The sequence below is a fragment of the Gekko japonicus genome, unplaced genomic scaffold, assembly GCF_001447785.1.
Source record: "Gekko japonicus isolate JY-2015 unplaced genomic scaffold, Gekko_japonicus_V1.1 scaffold253, whole genome shotgun sequence".
Taxonomy (NCBI): Eukaryota; Metazoa; Chordata; class Lepidosauria; order Squamata; family Gekkonidae; genus Gekko; species Gekko japonicus.
In genome coordinates, this window is record NW_015173681.1 from 185,823 (window position 1) to 206,086 (window position 20,264).

Sequence of the window (20,264 nt, forward strand, 5' to 3'; positions counted from 1 at the left end):
TAAGGGGTGGGGAGGGATAAGGGGTGGGGGGGATAAGATTAATATAAGGTAAAATTCCTGTAAGGTTAACAAGTTAAAGGTTTTATTGGTTGGTTGGGGTTTTGTTGTTCTTATTGCATTTTTGGTATATCTAAATATATACTATTACAGTTATAAAGGTGTTTTATTTGTAAAGATATATAGATACAAGTTTTTTCTTGGTTATACAAATATTATACTCAAAATGGGATCACATATAAAATATGCTAGCTAAACGTTAGAGGACTTAATAACGAAATTAAGCAAAAAAGAATGACTGCCTTTGGGATGAAAGCAAAGCCAGACATAGTTTTACTGCAGGGAACACACTTAAGAACAGAAAACAATTTAGTTTTACAAACTCACTGGTACAGTCAACACTATCAGGCCCATGGCACATCAAAAGCCCTTGGAGTGGCAATTTTAATAGCTAAAACAGACCATGCTTATGTAGAAAGCACCAGATCTCTACTGGTAGCAGGAGCTCCTTTGCATATTAGGCCACACACCCCTAGTGTAGCCAATCCTCCAAGATCTTACAATAGCCCCAGTAAGAAGAGCTCTGTAAGCTCTTGGAGGATCGGCTACACTAGGGGTGTGTGGCCTAATATGCAAAGGAGCTCCTGCTACCAGTAGAGCCCTGGAAAGCACCATAAGGAAATTAGAAAAAATACCCACACAAAGACACCGGAAATTGAATAAAACAACTTTATTTAGTGAAAGATGCAGAGAAGAAATAACACAAACAATTAAAAACTACTTTGAAATAAACAACAATGGAGATATAGAATTGCCTGTAGTCTGGGATGCCTTTAAGGCCATTGTACGAGGCAAATGTATTGCTTTAACAGCCCACCTTAAAAATATATATATGTCAACAGTTCTTGCAAGAAAAGAAAGTACTAGAAGCCATAGAATCTCCAATCATACAAAAACATATTATACATGAAGCAAAAATATGGTAAAAGAATCCTAAAACACTTAAAATATTAGCAGGGAGACTCAATAGGAAGAAGGTCACTAGAAAAATCTATGCAGTAAGAGACAATAAGAATAGACATAAAACATACCAGATATTGGACGATACTTCGCAGAATATTACAAACATTTATATGACACAATAAATCCTAAAACAGACCTCATAGACGAATACTTTAAGAGGCATAAGAGAACATAAGAACATAAGAGACGCCAATGTTGGATCAGGCCAAAGGCCCACCCAGTCCAACACTCTGTGTCACACAGTGGCCAGAAATACCAGGTGCCATCAGGAGGTCCACCAGTGGGGCCAGGACATTAGAAGCCCTCCCACTGCTGACCGCCCCCAAGCACCAAGAAGACAGAGCATCACTTGCCCCAGAGCCCCTATCTATACCTTGTGGCTAATAGCCACTGATGGACGTCTGCTCCATATGCTTATCTAGTTCCCGTTTGAAGCCGTCCATGCTTATAGCCACCACCACTTCCTGTGGCAGTGAATTCCATGTGTTAATCACTCTTTGGGTGAAGAAGTACGTCCTTTTATCCATTCTAACCCGACCACTCATCAATTTCATTGAGTGCCCACGAGTTCTTATATTGTGAAAGGGAGAAAAGTACCTCTTTCTCTACCTGCTCTATCCCATGCATAATCTTATAAAACTCAATCATGTCACCCCTCAGTCGTCGTTTCTCCAAGCTAAAGAGCTTTAACCTTTCCTCATAGGGAAAGTGTTCCAACCCTTTTATCATTCGAGTTGCCCTTTTCTGCACTTTTCCCAAAGCTATAATATCCTTTTTAAGGTGTGGTGACCAGAACTGCACACAGTATTCCAAATGAGGTCGCACCATTGATTTATATAGGGGCATTATGATATTGGCTGATCCAAAGATCAGTCCAAAGTGTTGGAAAAATTGTGGACAATTAGGAGATTAGCTACACGTTTGATGGTTATGTCCAATTATTAAGACATTTTGGCTCCAAATTATCCAGTATATATCAATAATAACAGGGATCAACTTACCTGAACTGCTGGAAGTAGTTCTTCTTTCATATGGGCTAAACTCTAAAGAAAACACAAATAAAACAAAATTAATCTCTTACTATTTATTTATTTATTTATTAAATTTGTATCCCGCCCTCCCCGACATGGCAGCCTCAGGGCGGCTTACAGAGAAATATATATATACCGAAATATGTTAAAACACAGAAATAAATTAAAATCACAGCATATAAAATCATAAATTCTCAGAACATAGAGATGGCGTTATTCTCTCAACATTGGAATGGTCGCTTACCGCCATAGTCCAGGCCGCTACCTGTAATATATATATTCCATTACACATCAGCAAATCCGGGTTTTCTACCAAGCACCTACCTGCCTCTGGAACCTGTTTGTCACAGTCACATGCTACATTTAAAAAGTGTACACAGAAATGAAACAATCTTGCCATAAAACAAAGGAGGAGATCATATTTTCTCAACACCTAAAGGTGATGGTTTGAACGTAATGAAGTGTGTTTTCTCCTGTAATGGATGCAGTAGGCAAGGAAATAGCATCTGGATCCCTCATTAGGACTTGACACATCCTGCATATTTCTAAACGTACCAGTTTCAAAGGCAGGTCAGAAATGTAAAATAAGATGGGACAGGATGGGGTTGGTTTTCTAGAATGATGGTGAAAGAAAACTTTTAGTAAGTTCATTAAACGGCAGGTACAAATATCGTATTATTCAACAATGGTGATGTCACTGGCATGCTGTGATAGCTTTCATGTCTGTCATGCAACCAGATTTCACATTTTTAAAATTTATTTACATTACTTATAGTCACAGGTCCTCAAGGCAGATTGCATAGAGTGCAGATTGCATAAATGGTACATTTAATAAAAAAGCAATAGGTTCAGGATTTCTTTCTTTCTTTCAAGCATGTAAGACAGTATTGTTTCAACAGGCTTATTTATTATTTTATGGGCTGCTGCTTTTAATGTTAATAATGACATCAATCCAGGGGTCATTTCGTAGAAAAAGAGCTAGGGGGACTCATTAGCATAACTCATTAGCATATGCCACACACCCTGACATCACCGGAAGTGTGTCCTCCCCACAGCTGGCGGCGACCTCCAGCGGGCACCAGCAGGGAGCTCCAGGCCCCGCCCTCCCGCACCTCACCCGGGGGGATGGCGTCCCCCCGCGTCCCCCCCCCCAAATGACCCCTGCATCGATCTATATGGTCTGCAAGTACTGTACTTCTACAAATATTTAATAAATAAACAGGCATTCACTTCTATAGTTGTCTAACAGATAGGCACAATTCTTTTCCCAAGAACTGCTCCTGTGCAGCTTTTCTACCACCGTCAAAGAAAAGGCAGTACCCGTAAAGTATGTTTGACTGTTTTAGCTGAGTCGTTATAATCAGAGGAACTAGGATGGATGTACAGCCATGTTTTGTGTGAAATTTTCAAGTCCTGGATCACAAAATAAAGAAGTCTGGAGATTGTTATATACAATGAACATTATACTATTTCTTGCAATATTTCTCTTTTAGAAAGGATGTTTGCTTACTCTTATGGTCCAAAGTTGGGTGGGAAAGTACATGATATAAAAGATTCACACAATTTATAAGATTTGAGACACATTGTCTCGGTGCACTGTTACCATGTGTCCTGACAGGATGTCATGTCATATAATAAATAAATAAATAGTGTTAGTCTTTAAAGTATCAGTGGCCTTCTGTTTTATTTTACTATGACAGACAAATGTTGCTCGAAAAGCCAGATCATGGGCCTAATGCAAATGACAGATGGATGAACTTGGAATTTTTTTTCCAAGGCTTTAAGGACATTTAAAAAAAAATCTTATCAGGAAAGTTTGCATTTCTTATCAGACCCATGAATACGATAGGAAAAGGCCTGGAGCTAAATGTATATAAGGAGCAGCACTCTGTTACTGCTGTACATTTGGGTTCCACTCTTCATTCCTACCAACGGCTTGGGGATAAACAAGGAATCATGAAGTGGCTTCTGCTTCTGGGTCTGGTGGCACTCTCTCAGTGCCTGGTGACTAAGTAAGTACTGGGCATTCATTTTTCTTTAGAGATTGGATTGTCATCTTCAGGAACGTCCAAACCCATCTTTAAATTTCATGAAAACCATCTCTATTGTGATGCTGAGTAAGCCAGAAAGCCTTGCTTGACCATCTGTTTTCTTCCTGCAAACCTGAAGATAGCATTTTTTTCTCCCACTATATTCTCACATAAATACTTAAGGTATGAACTACCTTATTTCTATACATCTGAATACCATGTGAAGCAAAAGAAAACAGGAGTCCAGTGGCACTTTAGAAACAAAAAAACAAATTATCCTAGCATACCCTCTCATGAGTCAGAGCTCACTTCATCAGATGCACGAAGTGTGAAGCAATTATTAATCTTGATCTCCAAGGTCTACTGCAAGGCAAATAATGAAAATCATAAAAGAAACACTGAATCTGAAAAAATCTTCAATAACCCTAACCCTTTTACCTTCTCATCTCTCTTTTCCCCCTGTCTCACTGTCTGCTGTTCAGAGTCCCACTGAGGAAGGGGAAATCCCTGAGGCAAAGCCTTAAAGAACATGGACTGCTGGAAAAATTCCTTGAAAAACATCCTTACAACTTGGGCTCAAAGTACTTCCCCAGCCAAGCCAATGCCAACGCTGCTGAGCCCTTGGAGAATTACATGGATGTGAGTATTCTCCACCAGGGGGATATACCTCAAAGAATATGCTACTGTCCTGGGCATACTGAGGTTCAGTGGGTGTGGGGAGAGGGACCTGAGCAATGCTCCATGCTGGCCCATGACTGTCCATTCATTTTAGAAAGAAACACTTGATAGGCTCAGCACCTGATGTTTTCCATATATCTCAGGAATCATTCAACCCAACGTGTCCTTTCCAAAAATCCACTACCTTTGTTAACCATCCTTAGATTTCTCACAAGTGTACAGCCAATTCTGTCCTTCATTGAAGTTTGCCTAGCCAGCATTCATCTGCAAAGGGCCACTTTTAAATCCCAGTTAACATTAATGTAGTTAAAGAGTTAATGTAGTTCAGAACAGCACACAGAGTATGAGCCCCCAATTGTCTGTTTTTATTCTTTCCTTCATACTTTCACGCACATTGAACTTGGTGAGCTTCAAAGCTAGACAGAGGCAGTCCATCATAAGCAGAAATGAGTCTAGCCGCTCCCAAGCAGTGCCAGAATAAGACCAGCACAAGCTGAATGTAACCAATGGCACCCTGATCTGGTGGCACAAAAGCAATAAGACAGATGTGTACAATTGGGCTGGGGACAGACAGTAGTTTTTATGCACATATATTTTGTCTTGACGTCAGTTCTGGTCAAACAGGCCCTGCAGGTTTTTGAAACAGCACAAAACCCTGCAAAACCCCTTTATCAGAAAGGAAAGTAGAATGGGTTCTTATACATGAGCAGTGATTCCAACCACCTTCTTCTTCTTTGAAATTAAATATCAGTCAGTCTTCAGGCTCATGCCTTCTGTGGGGATAGCTTGATACCAAGGATGTACACTCCTTACAGTGACCCATATTTTTTTTGTTCTCGCAGATTGAGTACATTGGCACCATTGAAATTGGTACTCCACCACAGCAGTTCATTGTCCTCTTCGACACTGGTTCCTCCAACTTGTGGGTCCCCTCTGTGTACTGCTCCAGTTCAGCTTGCTGTAAGTAGCATTTAACATTCTGACTGGAAAGAAATGGGCTGTCCTTTACTTCCCATACACACGTAGACATGGAAAACAGCAAGGCCAGTGACTGGGTGGCTGTACAGGATATCCTTTGGGCGGTGGAAGCACAGGCCCAGCAGGCCTCATGGGGGTAACCAGAAGGGACATGAAGGGCAATATATCTCAGCATCTGCTGTACTTGCTGAAGAAGAGTCTTCTTTTTCAAGACGCTTTTCCTTCACATTGATGGCCAGTTTGCTTGCAACTGAAGTTGGGGGGGGGGGGAGCTTCCACACCAGAGACCATTGCTTTGTGGCCTCTTGAGCTCCCGCACTTTTTCTTTTTTCACGTATTGGACATCCTCTGAATGCCAGAACATGATGGATTTTCTTGTTGTACTTGCAGCCAACCACAACCGCTTCAACCCCCAGCAGTCTTCCACCTACCAGGCCACTAGCGAGAGTCTCTCTGTCACATACGGCACCGGAAGCATGACCGGATTCCTCGCCTATGACACTGTCCAGGTAAGCTGATAAAGGAAACAGAGAGATCAGTAGCCCTTGGGAAACTGCATAAACATTAGTGTGTGTGTGTGTGTGTGAATGATGGAAGAAACAAAATTGTGTTCAGTTTGGATCTTATATATGGCAAAACCTTCACACTACATTCTAGGCTTGCACAACTTGTGACCCACCAAACTGAAGTCATCCCTGGCTTCTGTCTTGCCATATGCTAATGTTTTTAGAGTTCCAGGGAAGCAGGAAAACTGGAGAATTATCAAGTCCCTGATGAGTTGTCATATATGCATTCAGTTTGTGGAATCAAAGTTTTACAGGACGAGTATCTAACATGAGCACTCACATAACACTGAACAGAAGAGCAAACCGCTCAACCATACCATGCTTCTTTTATCCTTATCGGGACACTAGACTGGTAGTTTTACAAAATGCATACCAGGAAAACCTATCAGGGTGGCACAATAAGGAAATCAGTAATGGTGGCAAAATTTCCCCAGAAGACACCTTGCCTACTGCTACCAATCCAATGAGCATCGATGGTGGCCTGTATATAAAATAATATGCTTTTGGTTCATATGATGTAAAGAATACCTTAATTATTTTTGATAATTACTAGAGTGGAATTTTGAAATAATTTGATTTTATATAATGGAAAATGTTACCTAATGAGATATTATAAATGAAAGAATTTTGTAATAAAAAAAAATACGAAGAGGAAAGGAGGGGATACCGCACTGTTGGAAGCCAAGTTTGGGGGAGGGGAGGAGGATAGAAATTTGGAAAGGGATATATTGTAAGTGAATGCATATTGCTGATTGCTGATTGTTAGACCGTTGATTTATCCTGTTAATAAAAAGTTTATGCAAAATAAAAAAAATGCTTTTGGTTCATGCAGAACTATTATGAGGTCTACAAGACCTTGCCTTGGAGCTTAAGTGCCCTGGAATATTCTCCAGAGTCCTTTGCAACACGCAGAGATTCCATAACAGATAGATTGTTGTGGAATAGGTTTTCTGAAGTTAGAGTGTGAAAAAACTATTGTACTAGGCTAGGGCAATGATACTGATTTACACTGCAGTAAATGAGATAAGGTATCATTGTATCATCCCCAATGAATCTGGCATTTTGCAATTAAAATATTCAAATTGTATAACTAACAAAAATTAAGTAAATCATGCAGACTATGGGCTGTTGACTGTATGTCCACATCTTTGTACTTCAGTCTTCACCTTCAGGGCAGTTCATTGACTTATTGTATGCATATCTTGCCTTTCTTTCATTATTGAACTGAAGGCAGCATGCACAGATTCGCTGGAGGTCTTCCACCCAGGGACTGACCAAATGTATAACTGTTTAACTTCAAGAAAGTGACTGATAGCATGTGCTCATTAGAGACAGGCTTTTAAATGGTGGACTTGCAGCACATACCTCACGTTCTTAATAACCACATTATAGAAGATGAAATGGTACAACATGTTTGCTTTCTTGTTCATAGTACAAAAGTACTGACTTCTATGTTCTCCCCCCTCCACATACATGCATCATCAACCAGGACTTAGATTTTTTGTTTCTTTAAAATTCATCATTCCAGGTAACTATATTATAGTCTGTTGTAGTCAGAACAATACAAAGTGGGGTTCCACTCAGGAAAACTGTTTTTGTTGTTTTTTGGGGGGCGGGGGCATCGAGTTGCAATCGACGTATGGTGACCCTGGTGGGGTTTTCAAGGCATGAGATGTTCAGAGGTGGTTTGCCATGGCCTGCCTCTGTGTAGTGACCCTGGTATTCCTTGGTGGGTCTCTCGTCCAAATGCTAACCTGGGCCGACTCTCCTTAGCTTCTGAGATCTGATGAGGCAGGGCTATCCTGGGCTATCCAGAAAAATGCATACCACAATAAATGTGTAAGTCTTTTAGGAACTGCAGAACACACAGTTTGAGCTTCGTCTTGTTTCTAATTGTCTCTACTCTTTCACTTAGGTGGGAAGCATTGAGGTTACCAACCAGATCTTTGGCCTGAGTGAGACTGAGCCAGGCTCCTTCCTTTATTACTCTCCCTTTGATGGCATCCTGGGCCTGGCCTATCCCAGCATCTCCTCTTCCGGAGCCACACCCGTTTTTGACAACATGATGAGTGAGGGCTTGGTGTCCCAGGATCTCTTTTCCGTCTACCTGAGCTCGTAAGTCTGGGCTAGCTGTGCATCTCCCTGGGAGGGGGGGGGGGGCTACAGTTGTTGGGTTAAATGTAAATTTGCCTTGGAAGCACAAAAGCTTTGCGCAGTATCCCTCATCCTCCATGTTTCCCAGTTAAGGGGGAAATGCTGTTTAAACAAATTACAAAGATGAACTGACTCCAAGAGTAACAAGAGAAAGAAATATTTCTTACAAAAATAGAAGCACATCTTACATGACATATTCATGAAGGTACATTTAACATATTACGTACAGATTAACTTCAGAAAGGTTAACTTGCTACAGCTGCAAGCCCAGGTAAGAGAGAAGAAGAAGAGAGGTCCTATGTAAAACGAAAACAGAAGACAATCAATGGCCAAAGAAGGTAAACATCTAACTGATGAGAGGATGGGGCCAAGTGTCAAATGTAGCATCACCTATATTTTTAGAAATACAGTAGCAAGGGAATTTGTATTAATGGCACAGGTTTGGATTTGAATCAGACAACAGATATTTATGGAGAAAACAACAAGCAATCATCATATTAAAATATTGAGATGCAGATTTGATTTCTCTCTAGGCAGATTTCTCACCAGGCAACACATCAACAGAATATTGTTTGAAGCATTCTTTAAGTATAGGGCTGGGCAAGATGGAGAACAAAACTAGGCAACCGCTAAGTCCATTCCAATTTCTTTGGCAAATTTGCAGAACTGGGTTTTTTTCTGACTCAGCAGAGGAAACAAATATGAGTGGACTGAGGCCTGCATTTGCAATCGGACCTCTCTGCTTTTATATATATAAATATTATATGTTCCTTCTCCTAAAGTGACAACATAATGATGGAAGACAGAGGATATTAGTAGATCCTTGCTGGTTGGCTAGAGGTCAGTATAGATGCTGGTGATTAGGAGCTCCATCTCATATATATAAAGGGAACAGTAGGACTGAAAAGATATGTAGATTTCAGAACTAGGCAGTATATCAAATGGTGCTCATTCCTTTAACATTCATTCCTGAAATTCTTGAAGACCTCAGGAAGCATCTTCTCTCTCTCTCTACTGGCCTCAAAGTGGTTGAAATCTAGAAACATCAATGTCTGTGCAATGCACGACAGCTGTGATAAAGTCCATCAACGACTATTTAGCCCTGTTTCCCCTGTGATGGTCTTCAAAGGGAATCTTTCCACTAAGCCCCCTCTGGCAGCTTCTTATTCAGTACTTTGTGCACTTTTACGTAATATGAAGTATTTATATATCAGTTTATGTAAGTGTTCATAGCATGTCATCCCACACACTTTCTCAACCATCTTCACAGCATCAAGTAGGTCAGCATCATCCCCCATATTAGGTGCAGGCGTGGAGCTCATGGCCGAACTGGAACCTGAAACAGTTTTTCAGTCTACAACTTCAGCTCTTATCCAACACACCAGCTTCTTCTCCATGACTGGCTTCTGCTTTCCTTTCTTAGTGATGACCAGAGTGGGAGTTTTGTGATGTTTGGTGGTATTGACTCCTCTTACTATTCTGGGAGCCTCAACTGGATACCTCTCTCTTCTGAGTCCTATTGGCAGATTACTGTGGACAGGTAAGCAAACTTCCTAACCTTAAGACAACACCTCCCCAGCTAATCTGGATGTCATCAAGAATAAGGCGACTGCATGTGTTGAGATGCATCAGAGAGGCACAAAAGGGCTCAGGGAGAGGGGTAGGGCATTCCCATCAAAGAGGAGAAGAGGGCAATTTGTCAGCCTTCCAGATAAACCTGTAAAAATTAGTAGCCCAGAAATGTTTTTGAATAATCCCCCTGCGAACATGTACTTACACAAGGGCATGGCTACATCGGGAGACTTAAACTGGCTTAATAGTAATGTACTGTCCTTATGGTTCAGAATTTCTCACAGAATTCTTAGCATCCTTGCCAAATTACCATTCCTAGAATTGCCCCAAGCCTTGAGATGGTTACTTGACCAGAGTCACTGAAGTCTACTGAGGAGCTATCCCTAACAATTAAGGAATATTGCCATCGCCTTTGTCATGTAGGGTGGATTGAGCGACAGTGATCAAAACCCACCCTTTTAATAGTATCTTTGTACTACATTTACAACCATTAGTCATTTGTGGCACAGGGCTGGCTTAAAACAAAAACAATTACTTCAAATTTACAAAAACTTGCCAGTTCGGTTTTCCAGGAACTATTCTTGCCTGACTCGGGCTACCAGGTAAAGGGCTATTTATAAGTCTCACTGACATTAGTGACCCCTACGCATACCCCCCCCACACACACACACACACTCCCTTCTCCCACCCAAGTGAGATATTGAAACTTGTGTTACAAAACAGCAAAGGTCATGTGCCCACCACATCTCCATTCCAATCCTCGGTGCCCTTCAGAGTTTTGCCTTCAATTATGAATAGCTGGAATCCTTCACAGTTGCAGGAAACAGCTCTTCTTAATGAAAGAAGAAAGCCATTTGATCTTTGAACACTAGGGAACATTGGCCCCCAATAGCTCCATAGTTTGAGGCAAGAAAGATCAAAGCTATTCTCGCGGTGTTATACTGACCTGTGTTCCCTTCAGCATCACCATGAATGGCCAGGCAATTGCTTGTTCTGGTGGCTGCCAAGCTATCGTTGATACTGGTACTTCCATGTTGGCTGGTCCTGCTAATGGCATTAATAACCTTCAGTACTACATTGGTGCCAGCCAGTCCTCCAATGGTGAGGTAAGGAAATGAAGGATACACTTCCAAAGGTACTCAAGACTCAAATACATACGTACCTACATTCATACGGGGGTGTGTGTGTGTTGAACCCCATTTTTGAGAACTAGTATGTAATTTGTTTAGCATCAACACACTGGCTATAGTTGGATCATGGGGAAATGGGATGTGACTGGGAATGGCAAGTTTGTGATTGTCCTTTAACCCTTTCTTCAATGTACAAAGAAGCTCCTTCTAGTGGGTAGGAGGGAATGTATATGGAGGTTTGTGGGCCTGTGGTTTTTAGAATACCAATAAGGGCTTCCCTGGACAACTGGGGCGTTAAGAAAAATAAATATGCAGCTGATTTCAGAAGTCCAAGCCATCCTAATGCCCTTTCCATTTGGGCTAATGTGTTGCAATTTAACTTTGCTTTTGTGATCAAGGCACAGCATCTTGTGACTAATCTCTGTTCTCCATCCCCTCCATTCCACACCAGTACATGGTCAGCTGCAACTCCATAAGCAGCCTGCCTAACATCATCTTCACCATCAACGGCATTGAGTTCCCCCTGCCTCCTAGTGCCTATGTTATCCAGGTAAGGATTCAGCTTAATCAAGCTTGGACTTCTCTCCAATCGTACTCTCAACCTGACTGGAATCTGATCCCAGAAAAGAGTAAAACAAACAGTTGCACTGAGGCATTCCAGTACCTCATATTCCAGCTGCAAACATTGTCTCAGTTTGGTGTAGTGGTTAGGTGCGCGGACTCTAATATGGGAGGACCGGGTTTGATTCCCCCACTCCTTCACATGCGGCTGCTAGGTGTCTTTGGGTCAGCCACAGTTCTCACAGAGCTTTTCTCTCAAGAGCAGTTCTCTCAGCCCCACACCCACCTCACAGGGTGTCTGTTGTGGGGAGAGGAAGGGAAGGAGATTATAAGTCGCTCTGAGACTCCGAGTGAAGGGTGGGGTATAAATCCAGTCTCCTCCTCCTCCTTTAAGGTGATTTGGACATATGAGGTGATATGGTTTCATAGCATGCCCCAACTAACATACTGCTTCAGAATAGGATGTGCTTTTTTGAGACTGCAGGGTTAAAATAACCCATTAGCAACACATTTGACTAGGGCTCAAACATAGTCTGTTTGCAACTGATATGTGGTGGTAAACTACTTTGTGGTATGAAGTATCTGATGGATCACGAGTTCATTGTGCACGTGACAACCACGCTTAACCATATAGGGCAGTTATGCAAATCTAGTGCACATCATGGAGATCACAGGTATACTTTCACATGGTGGAATGGAGAGTAGTGTGACCCCACTTTTAAAGGGAGTGTACACACAATGTGTTCATCCCGAGCAGGGGTCATTTGGGGGGGGACGCGGGGGGACGCCATCCCCCCGGGTGAGGTGCGGGAGGGCGGGGCCTGGAGCTCCCTGCTGGTGCCCACTGGAGGTCGCCGCCGGCTGTGGGGAGGACACACTTCCGGTGATGTCAGGGGGTGTGGCATATGCTAATGAGTTATGCTAATGAGTCCCCCTAGCTCTTTTTCTACGAAATGACCCCTGATCCCGAGTATGACTTGGGGGACTCCTGTGGCTTTCCCCTTTAAGCCAGATATGATCCGGTCCACAGAGAACAATGTGGACAGGGAGGGCTGCGGCAGAAGTGTCCATGTGGACTCTGCACACACAGCCAGTGGAGAGGAGGGGGCAAAGCTAAGCTCCACGTCCTCCTCACTCACTTGAGCCCTCTAAAAGGCTCTTTCCACTTTCCTGGCCAACCTGTGCTGTAGCTACAGTGTAGCTTGGCTGGGAAAATAGAACAGAAAGGAACTGGGCTTCTTGGACACAGGAGTGGTCGGCGTGATGGTTGTTGCATCAGTGATTCAGGGACCGGGGTTGTGGATAATGGATCTTGCCAGCTTCCCTGCCACTTGCTGTGGTGGTGGTGGGGGGTGTATGTTCCTGCCCCCTGTGGAACCAAGCCATATTTCTTTGTGCCACATTGCATAACGTGCAAGTGTTCAGATAAAGCATGGGAGGGAAGGGAGGGACTGGGAGACAAAGGGAAAGTGTTTAGCAATGCAAAAACTCTTTCCGCATACTATCCATGCAGTCCTCAGAAGATTTCACACAGGGCTATATGAGTGTGATGCACTATCATGGGTGGGATCCAGAGAACTGTGAGCAGAGCTCAGCTGGTGGAGTCGATCCTTCCTGCCCCTCCCAACTTTTGCAGCCTTCTGCAGCACCAAAAATCTACCGCTGAGGTCTGGGGGACCCTCAGAAACAGTGTGGGTGGCAGCATGGGGGTGGGATGACACCTTGAATGTGAAATCTGAAAAAATTGCAGGTCATTCCCAGTGAGAGCAGAACTGCATTCCATTCGTGGAAGGGTTCCTTTGGATCTAACTCCATGTTGCCATGTAGATACTCTGCAAAGCCCTCCCTTGCTAGTAATTCAACTCAGGCAGTGCTATTAGCATGTAGAATCCACATGTGCATCTTGATATTTCTTATTTCAGAGCCAACAAGGCTACTGTACAAGTGGCTTTCAGAGCATTGACATCCCCACTGCCTCTGGTGAACTCTGGATCCTCGGAGACGTCTTCATCCGCCAGTACTACTGTGTCTTTGACAGAGCGAACAACCAGGTGGGCATGGCCCCTGTGGCATGAACATGACCACATCCATTGACAAAACAACTCCCTTCTCTACTCCTTTAAGACTAAGTTCAGTCAATATTCTCCCTCCCCACAAGCTGTAATACTAATAACAATAGAATAAAATACAATAAAAGCAAATGAAATCATTGTTGTGCATTTCTTACTGTCTGAATACAGAGTTGTCTAACTGGGCAACTGTAAAGGCCCAATGTGTTTTCTCTTTTTCTTAACTTTCTCGCATCTGTGTTGTTCTCTTGGAAGTCCTAATCATCTGGTTCTATCTGATGACTTAAGCATAAAACACTGGACCCTTTATGCTGAATCCCCCATGCTGTTCCCCCATTCCAAATGTGGTGAGCAAAACTATCTTATGATCCTGTTACAAAATAGAAGCCCACTGGTGATGGCATAACATTTGTGTAGCTTAACTGGCATGTGATAGTCTTCCAAAAGCGAAACACAGAGAGAGAGAAAAGTTGTATCACCTGAAGCAACAGCAATTATAGCAATACCATCCATTATAGCAATACCACCATCCACCAATCATGGAGTGGCATCAACAGTGCTCGTCACTCGTCTCCCCCAAGGCCTTGCTCCTGTACAGGAAGAACCGCTGGAAGTTGGCCAAAGGTTTGGTAGTTTGACTGCCCACAACAGACAGATCTTTGGTCCCTACTACTCAGAAATACTGAAGAATTTTCTGCTTCCAGAGGGGAAGAATGGAGGAAGGACAGATTCCTAACTAACCATCTCAAACGAGGCAGAGCATGTGGCAGCAGGGAGAAGGGGAAAAGACTGGCAATTGTTCAGACTGTGCTTTGAGTCAAAGTTCAGTGTAATCAACTAAGCAGCTGCCCTGCTCTGTGCAGTGGTATCCAAAGCACTTGTACAGCTGGACTGTTGAAGCTGCTGAAATACCAACTGACAATGCCAAGTTCTGCCACAATAAACCTTTGAACAGCAAAAAAAAAAAAAACCACAAAAAAACAGTGCTCGTCACATCAACCATATATGGAAAGAGCCAGTCGACAGTCAGCAATGGTGGCACACAGCTACAATATCCCTATACCCATAAAAAAGAACCTGGAAGGCACAAACACAACACAGCATGAATCATGGTGGCACGTTGAACAGGAAACCTGTAAGTTAACGTCCATACTTCTTGAACACAGGAGTCTGGATTCCCTTAAGCTCCGTAGGCCCTGACCTGGACGGCCCCTTCTCGTCAGAGCTCAGAAGCCAAGCAGGGTCGGCCCTGGCGAGTATTTGGGTGGGAGACCACCAAGGCAACTATCCAGAGTTGCTATGCAGAGGCAGGCAAGAGGCGGGCAAGGGCAAACCACCTCTGAATGTCTCTTGCCTTGAAAACCCTCTGGGGCCGACATAAATTGGCTGTAACGACATTTTAAAAAGCTACATAGGCTGCTAACAACAACACTTTTGACAGAAGGAGACACAGAGAAAGAAGGCTGGGCAGTCTGAACGTCCCTCCCAGCTCTCTCTACACTTTACTCGCACGACAAACCTTCAAGAAAATCCTACGGCCTATCCCAGACAATGGTTCACATCCTACTTGCATAATATTGCATCTGGAAAGGAAAGGCAGGGAGGACAGAAACCCCAGGACAAAACAATAAGAGAAGATACAACAGCACCTTTACCCAGATCAACCTTATCTCCTGAACAGCATTCTAGGAAAAGCACAGAAACAAGTCAGGTCGTGGGGTTTGAATGGCTTCTGCCTGTATGCTATGACTGCACGGAGAAAAGGGGATGTGTGAGTCTGGGAGTCTGATGCAAAGTCCTCATGTAGCCCACTAGCAAAAATGAGGACTTTGTAATGTATGAAGTGGCCTTAGATGGAGATGTGGGAGACAGTTGCAGCAAACTCTTGAGGCATGGAAATCCCCTTCTTTGTTTATCTATGAGGGGTGCATTATCTTTGCATCCCAAACTGAAGAAGAGGAATAGATTTTCCTTTGGTGTGTCTGTGCCCTGTACCTGTAAGTATTCTGAGAAGACAAAGAGTTAATGATATTCTCTTCCTGTAGTCTTAGTTGTTTTTGTACAGTACCCTTTTTTGTGCAAATTGTTCTTTCTTCAGAATTCCCCTCATGGAAGCCCCCATTTGTGTATTCTAAATCCACACACACACCTTGAGATCAGTGATAAAGCCGTATGCTACACACCCCATCGTTTGAGATAAGGGTGTTCTAGGAGGGGTTAATATACTGCTGTAGGTGAGCAGTGATAGGCTGCAGGGCTACTTCAGATCCTATGCTCTGTTTTAGCTGTGTAGATTGAACAGGAAGTTATTTATTTCTGTCTCTTCTTTGAGTTCAGTGAGAGTCTTTTAGCTTACCTTGTGCCAGTGTAATGTTGTATCGTTGTCAGGGATGGGACCAATGTCTGATGAGAGAACTTGATACCACCTATCCCACATCCCTGGTGCTACTCAGTTCAGAACGGCACTAGTGTGAGCAAAGGGTTTCATACCTCTCACCCAGGATGGAGCTCTCTCAAATATGGGTCCTGAATCAGCATTGTGCTACTGGTGCTCTGCCAAAATTATGCCTAGACATAGGCAATCTTCATGATACACCAATGCAGGAAACCCAGCATGAATTGACCATAGGATTGGGCCATTAAACAGTCAATACTCAAGCATAACTGGATTGTTTGGAGTAATACCTTTTGCTTTGGGCTGTACTACATTTTGAGAGACTTCAGTTATTTTTCCTGACTTCCAAGGGCTTCCTCAGTTGACTACTGAGAATCTTTGTTCTGCTGTACAGACAGAAAGTCTCCACAAAAATAAGCTAAATGAAAAGCCGGTTTGCAATTCCCAGGCAGGCATCCATGTTGGCTTTCATAAAAGATTATCCTTTGCATAAATTCTTTATTAAAAATAGTACAGTTTGAACACTTAGCTTTTCTGTTCTAAAAGCAAAATTTTTAATGAAATACATGCCAAATTTATGTGACATAAGCTTTGGTTATTAAAAACAAAACTCTCTCTTTCAAATTGAAATGTTCACTGAATTGTAATATATACAGTCAAAGCTTTACAAAAAACGTAACAATGAATTTGAGAGTTCATTGATACTTGCAGCATATTATTGCCCAGTTGAGTTCATGCATGGCATGATTCTCTCAATGGCTCAAGAGATATCACTTCTACATAGGGTTGCCAGCTCTGGGTTGGGAAATGCCTGGAGATTTTGGGGGTGGAACCTGAGGACGGTGGGGTGAGGGGAGGGGAGGGGCTTCAATGGGGATATAATGCCCATAGAGCCCACCTTCCAAAGTGGCCCTTTTCTCCAGGTGAACTGATCTCTGTTGCCTGGAGGTCAGTTGCAACAGTGGGAGATCTCCAGCCACCACCTGGAGGTTGGTAACCCTACTTGTATATGAAACAGCCACCACAAATCAAACACCACAGAAAGCCTTCAAGTCAACTCAAAACATAATGCTTTTCAATGAAGATCAACTCAAACCGTCAGCTGAGTATCAAGGCATGTCAGTGTGAATCAGCACTTAGATTTAAGGGACTACGGAAATGTCAGTGTGTTGGGAATCGGTTCATGGAAAGTTCTGGAACAGAAGAAAGCTGGTAGGCTGTTATTTCAGCACCAGACACTTCCAAAGAGCTGCAGCAGGTGCTATACAAAGCATATCTACACCATAAAGTGGGTTCTAGGAAAAGCATTAAGAGTTTTCTTAACTGCACCAAATTGTACTTTCCAGGATTCCTTGGCAAAGCCGTAACAGTTAAAATGGTTTAAAAGCAAAGTTGGAAATACAGATACATCCTATGAGGAGGGGAGGTTCTATTACCCATTTTATGGAAGAGGAGCTGAAAACAGTTCCAGTGGCTTGTAGTAGAGTATACAAGTATGCCAAGGACTCTTGATTTCCAAGCCAGATTCTTAATGTGTCCATATGGAAAGATTTTGTCATTCATACTGGCTTTTGTACCCATGGCAAGCCAACTTGAAGGGTGCTTGTTTTTAATTTGGGATCAAAGCATGTTTATAATTTATTATATGATGCAATCTTATAACTGGCCTGGAGCAGGGCCTGGATAAGAGATTGGCTATGGGTAAAAACCATAGAGACTGGAGGGATTCCTAGAGCATCTCCCAGAGGGGATGTCACATATTCCAACGTACTATCCGGAAGTGAAGTCACATTGTCTGTGATGCTCTAGGAATTTCCCCAATCTCTATGGCAGGGGTGTCAAACTCATTTGTTACAAGGGCCGAATCTGATATAAATAGGACTTTGTCGGGCCAAGCCATGTGTGTCATAAAATGTAATGCCACGTAGCCAAGATATTAACTTTATAAAGGACACTGACAAACAAAATTAAAGGGTTTTTTAAACTTAAATACAAACATGCTTAAAACAGTAACACTCTTGCCATATTTTATTTAACAGTATTTGATAACTGACACTTCCCAAACCTCCCCCCCCCTTAAAAGATGCCTACTGTCAAACTCAGTGTCTCCTTTGCCATGACGTACATTTGTTAAGGGGCCTCGAGTAGTTACTGGGAATTCCTGAGGGGGGTGTGTGAGTGTGAGAATGGCTTTGTCGTAGTGACTGTGTAACTCCTAAGTAGCCTCCCTTCTCAGGGATGACTTTGGTTGCTGCCTGTGCTGGTTCCACAGAAATAGATAATGCAATGGTAGACCTGCAGGTGGGGGCTGGACCAACCCTAGGCAGGATGAATGTGGGTTATATTTGGACTGGACCCAGGGGGGGAGCCTGTTTGAACAATGTATAACTTTGGGCCTTGGTGCCAGAACTTTAGTTCTGACACAGAAATCTTAGCTTGAAACATCTTTATTCCTCAATAAACAAGTCACTGCCAGAGAGTGCTGTTGAGAGTAACTTTGTTCAAGAGTCTGACACCTACCTAAAATGGAAAAGTGGGGGGATATTGGGATTTAGCAATCCAATTTTTAAAACAAAACATCAAGAAAAAGCACAAGGATCACAGCAGAAACTAAACATAAAAACTTTGCAACTTTTTTTGTACTTTAGCCCAGAGGAGCTTCCTGCTGGAGGAGAAACTGCAAAGACACAGCCCAGCCAGCTGGGAAGCTTGGCAGCCCCGATCTCCTCGCAAGGGTAAGGATGGGCAGCGGAGGGGGGTGGAGAAAAGAGCCACGGGCCTGATTAAAGCCCTGGGCGGGCTGCTTCCAGCCCACAGGCCTTAGGTTTGACACCCCTGCTCTATGGTCTTTCTAGAGCATCATGGAGAATATGATTTCACATCCCCTGAAATTCCACTGTCCTCAGGCACTATCCCCAAAATTGCCCGGCATTTGCCAGCACAGTGCTGGCAACCCTATGCAAACTTCAGAACTCTTTGGGGGAAGGATCAAGTACATGTGCAACATGAAAGCAAGCAGACACAGACCATGATTTTGCCTGCTACTATTCAAGGCAGGTTTTCAGTATAGGTTGTCAGGCCACAGATAGCACTCCCTTGGTAAAAAACAGAAGTGACATGGCAGACACTCTAGCATTTTGCAAAAAACGCCATGGTTTCCAATGTGTTTTCACCTCCCCCATTTCCTCCCACTGGTGCCCAAGGTGCTGGCGTGCAACAACCTACCTGAGACACTGAAACCCTGGAGAGCTGTTGCCAGTCAGAGTAAGCAATACTGACCACAATAGACTAATGGTCTGATTCAGTATAGTCTGACACAGTGTAAGGCAGCTTGTAGAGAGTCAGTTTGGTGTAGTGGTTAACTGCGCGAACTCTAATCTGGGAGAACCAGGTTTGATTCCCCACTTCTTCACTTGCACCTGCTGGATGACCTTGGGCAAGCCGTAGTTCTGTCAGAGCTGTTCTTGAAAGAGCAGTCCTCTCAAAGCTCTTTCAGCCCCACCTACCTCACAGGGTGTCTGTCTGTTGTGGGGAGGGGAAGGGAAAGGAGTTTGTAAGCCGCTCTGAGACTCCCTTGGGTAGTGAAGGGCCGTGGGGTATAAATCCAATCTCTTCTTCTTCATGTGTGAGATTCATCTAGGTAAAGATTCAATAGCAAGAGAACTAGGGCTTGCCCCCACAGTAGTTATACGTTCCTTATTCAGTACAGGCTCTGAGCTCTGAACTGAAAGAGTAGGAAATATCTGTGGGAAAGACAGGTAGGTAGGGTTGCCAACCCCCTCGGTTTGGCAGGGGTCCCCCGCTTTTTTGGGGGGGTTCTACCTGCTGCTGGCCAGCTGGCCGATGGGGGAAGCCCTGCCCCCAAGCCCCAACACCCACAGCCACCCCTCTCCCTTCTCCTTGCACTTAAAGGGGCTCCCTTTAAGTGCAGAGAGCTGGCGTTTCCCACACGCCCAATCTCCAAGTGGAGATCAGGTGTGCGAAACCTTCCAGCTCCCTGCACTTAAAGGGGCCCCTTTAAGTGCAGGGAGCGGGCGTTTCCCTGCGCACCCATTGGGCGGGCGTCCCCAGTGTGATGTC

At 43.5% G+C, this 20,264-nt stretch overlaps 1 protein-coding gene across 1 annotated transcript; it reads left to right on the forward strand.

Moving 5' to 3' along the window:
* Positions 1-4,007: 4,007 nt before the first annotated feature.
* Positions 4,008-13,795, forward strand: LOC107120366 (pepsin A-like). Its single transcript, XM_015423052.1, has 9 exons — positions 4,008-4,063; positions 4,564-4,720; positions 5,602-5,719; positions 6,128-6,246; positions 8,219-8,418; positions 9,881-9,997; positions 10,991-11,135; positions 11,611-11,709; positions 13,643-13,795. Exons 1-9 carry the CDS (start codon positions 4,008-4,010, stop codon positions 13,793-13,795), a joined length of 1,164 nt encoding a protein of 387 aa, XP_015278538.1.
* The last annotated feature ends 6,469 nt before the right edge of the window (positions 13,796-20,264 follow it).

Excerpts from the sequence above, each read along its gene's own strand:
- LOC107120366 (XM_015423052.1), top strand. The coding sequence starts at position 4,008 with ATGAAGTGGCTTCTGCTTCTGGGTCTGGTGGCACTCTCTCAGTGCCTG. Across the intron at positions 6,247-8,218 it reads TCGCCTATGACACTGTCCAG|GTGGGAAGCATTGAGGTTAC; the intron begins GTAAGCTGATAA and ends TCTTTCACTTAG. Across the intron at positions 11,710-13,642 it reads CTAGTGCCTATGTTATCCAG|AGCCAACAAGGCTACTGTAC; the intron begins GTAAGGATTCAG and ends TTCTTATTTCAG.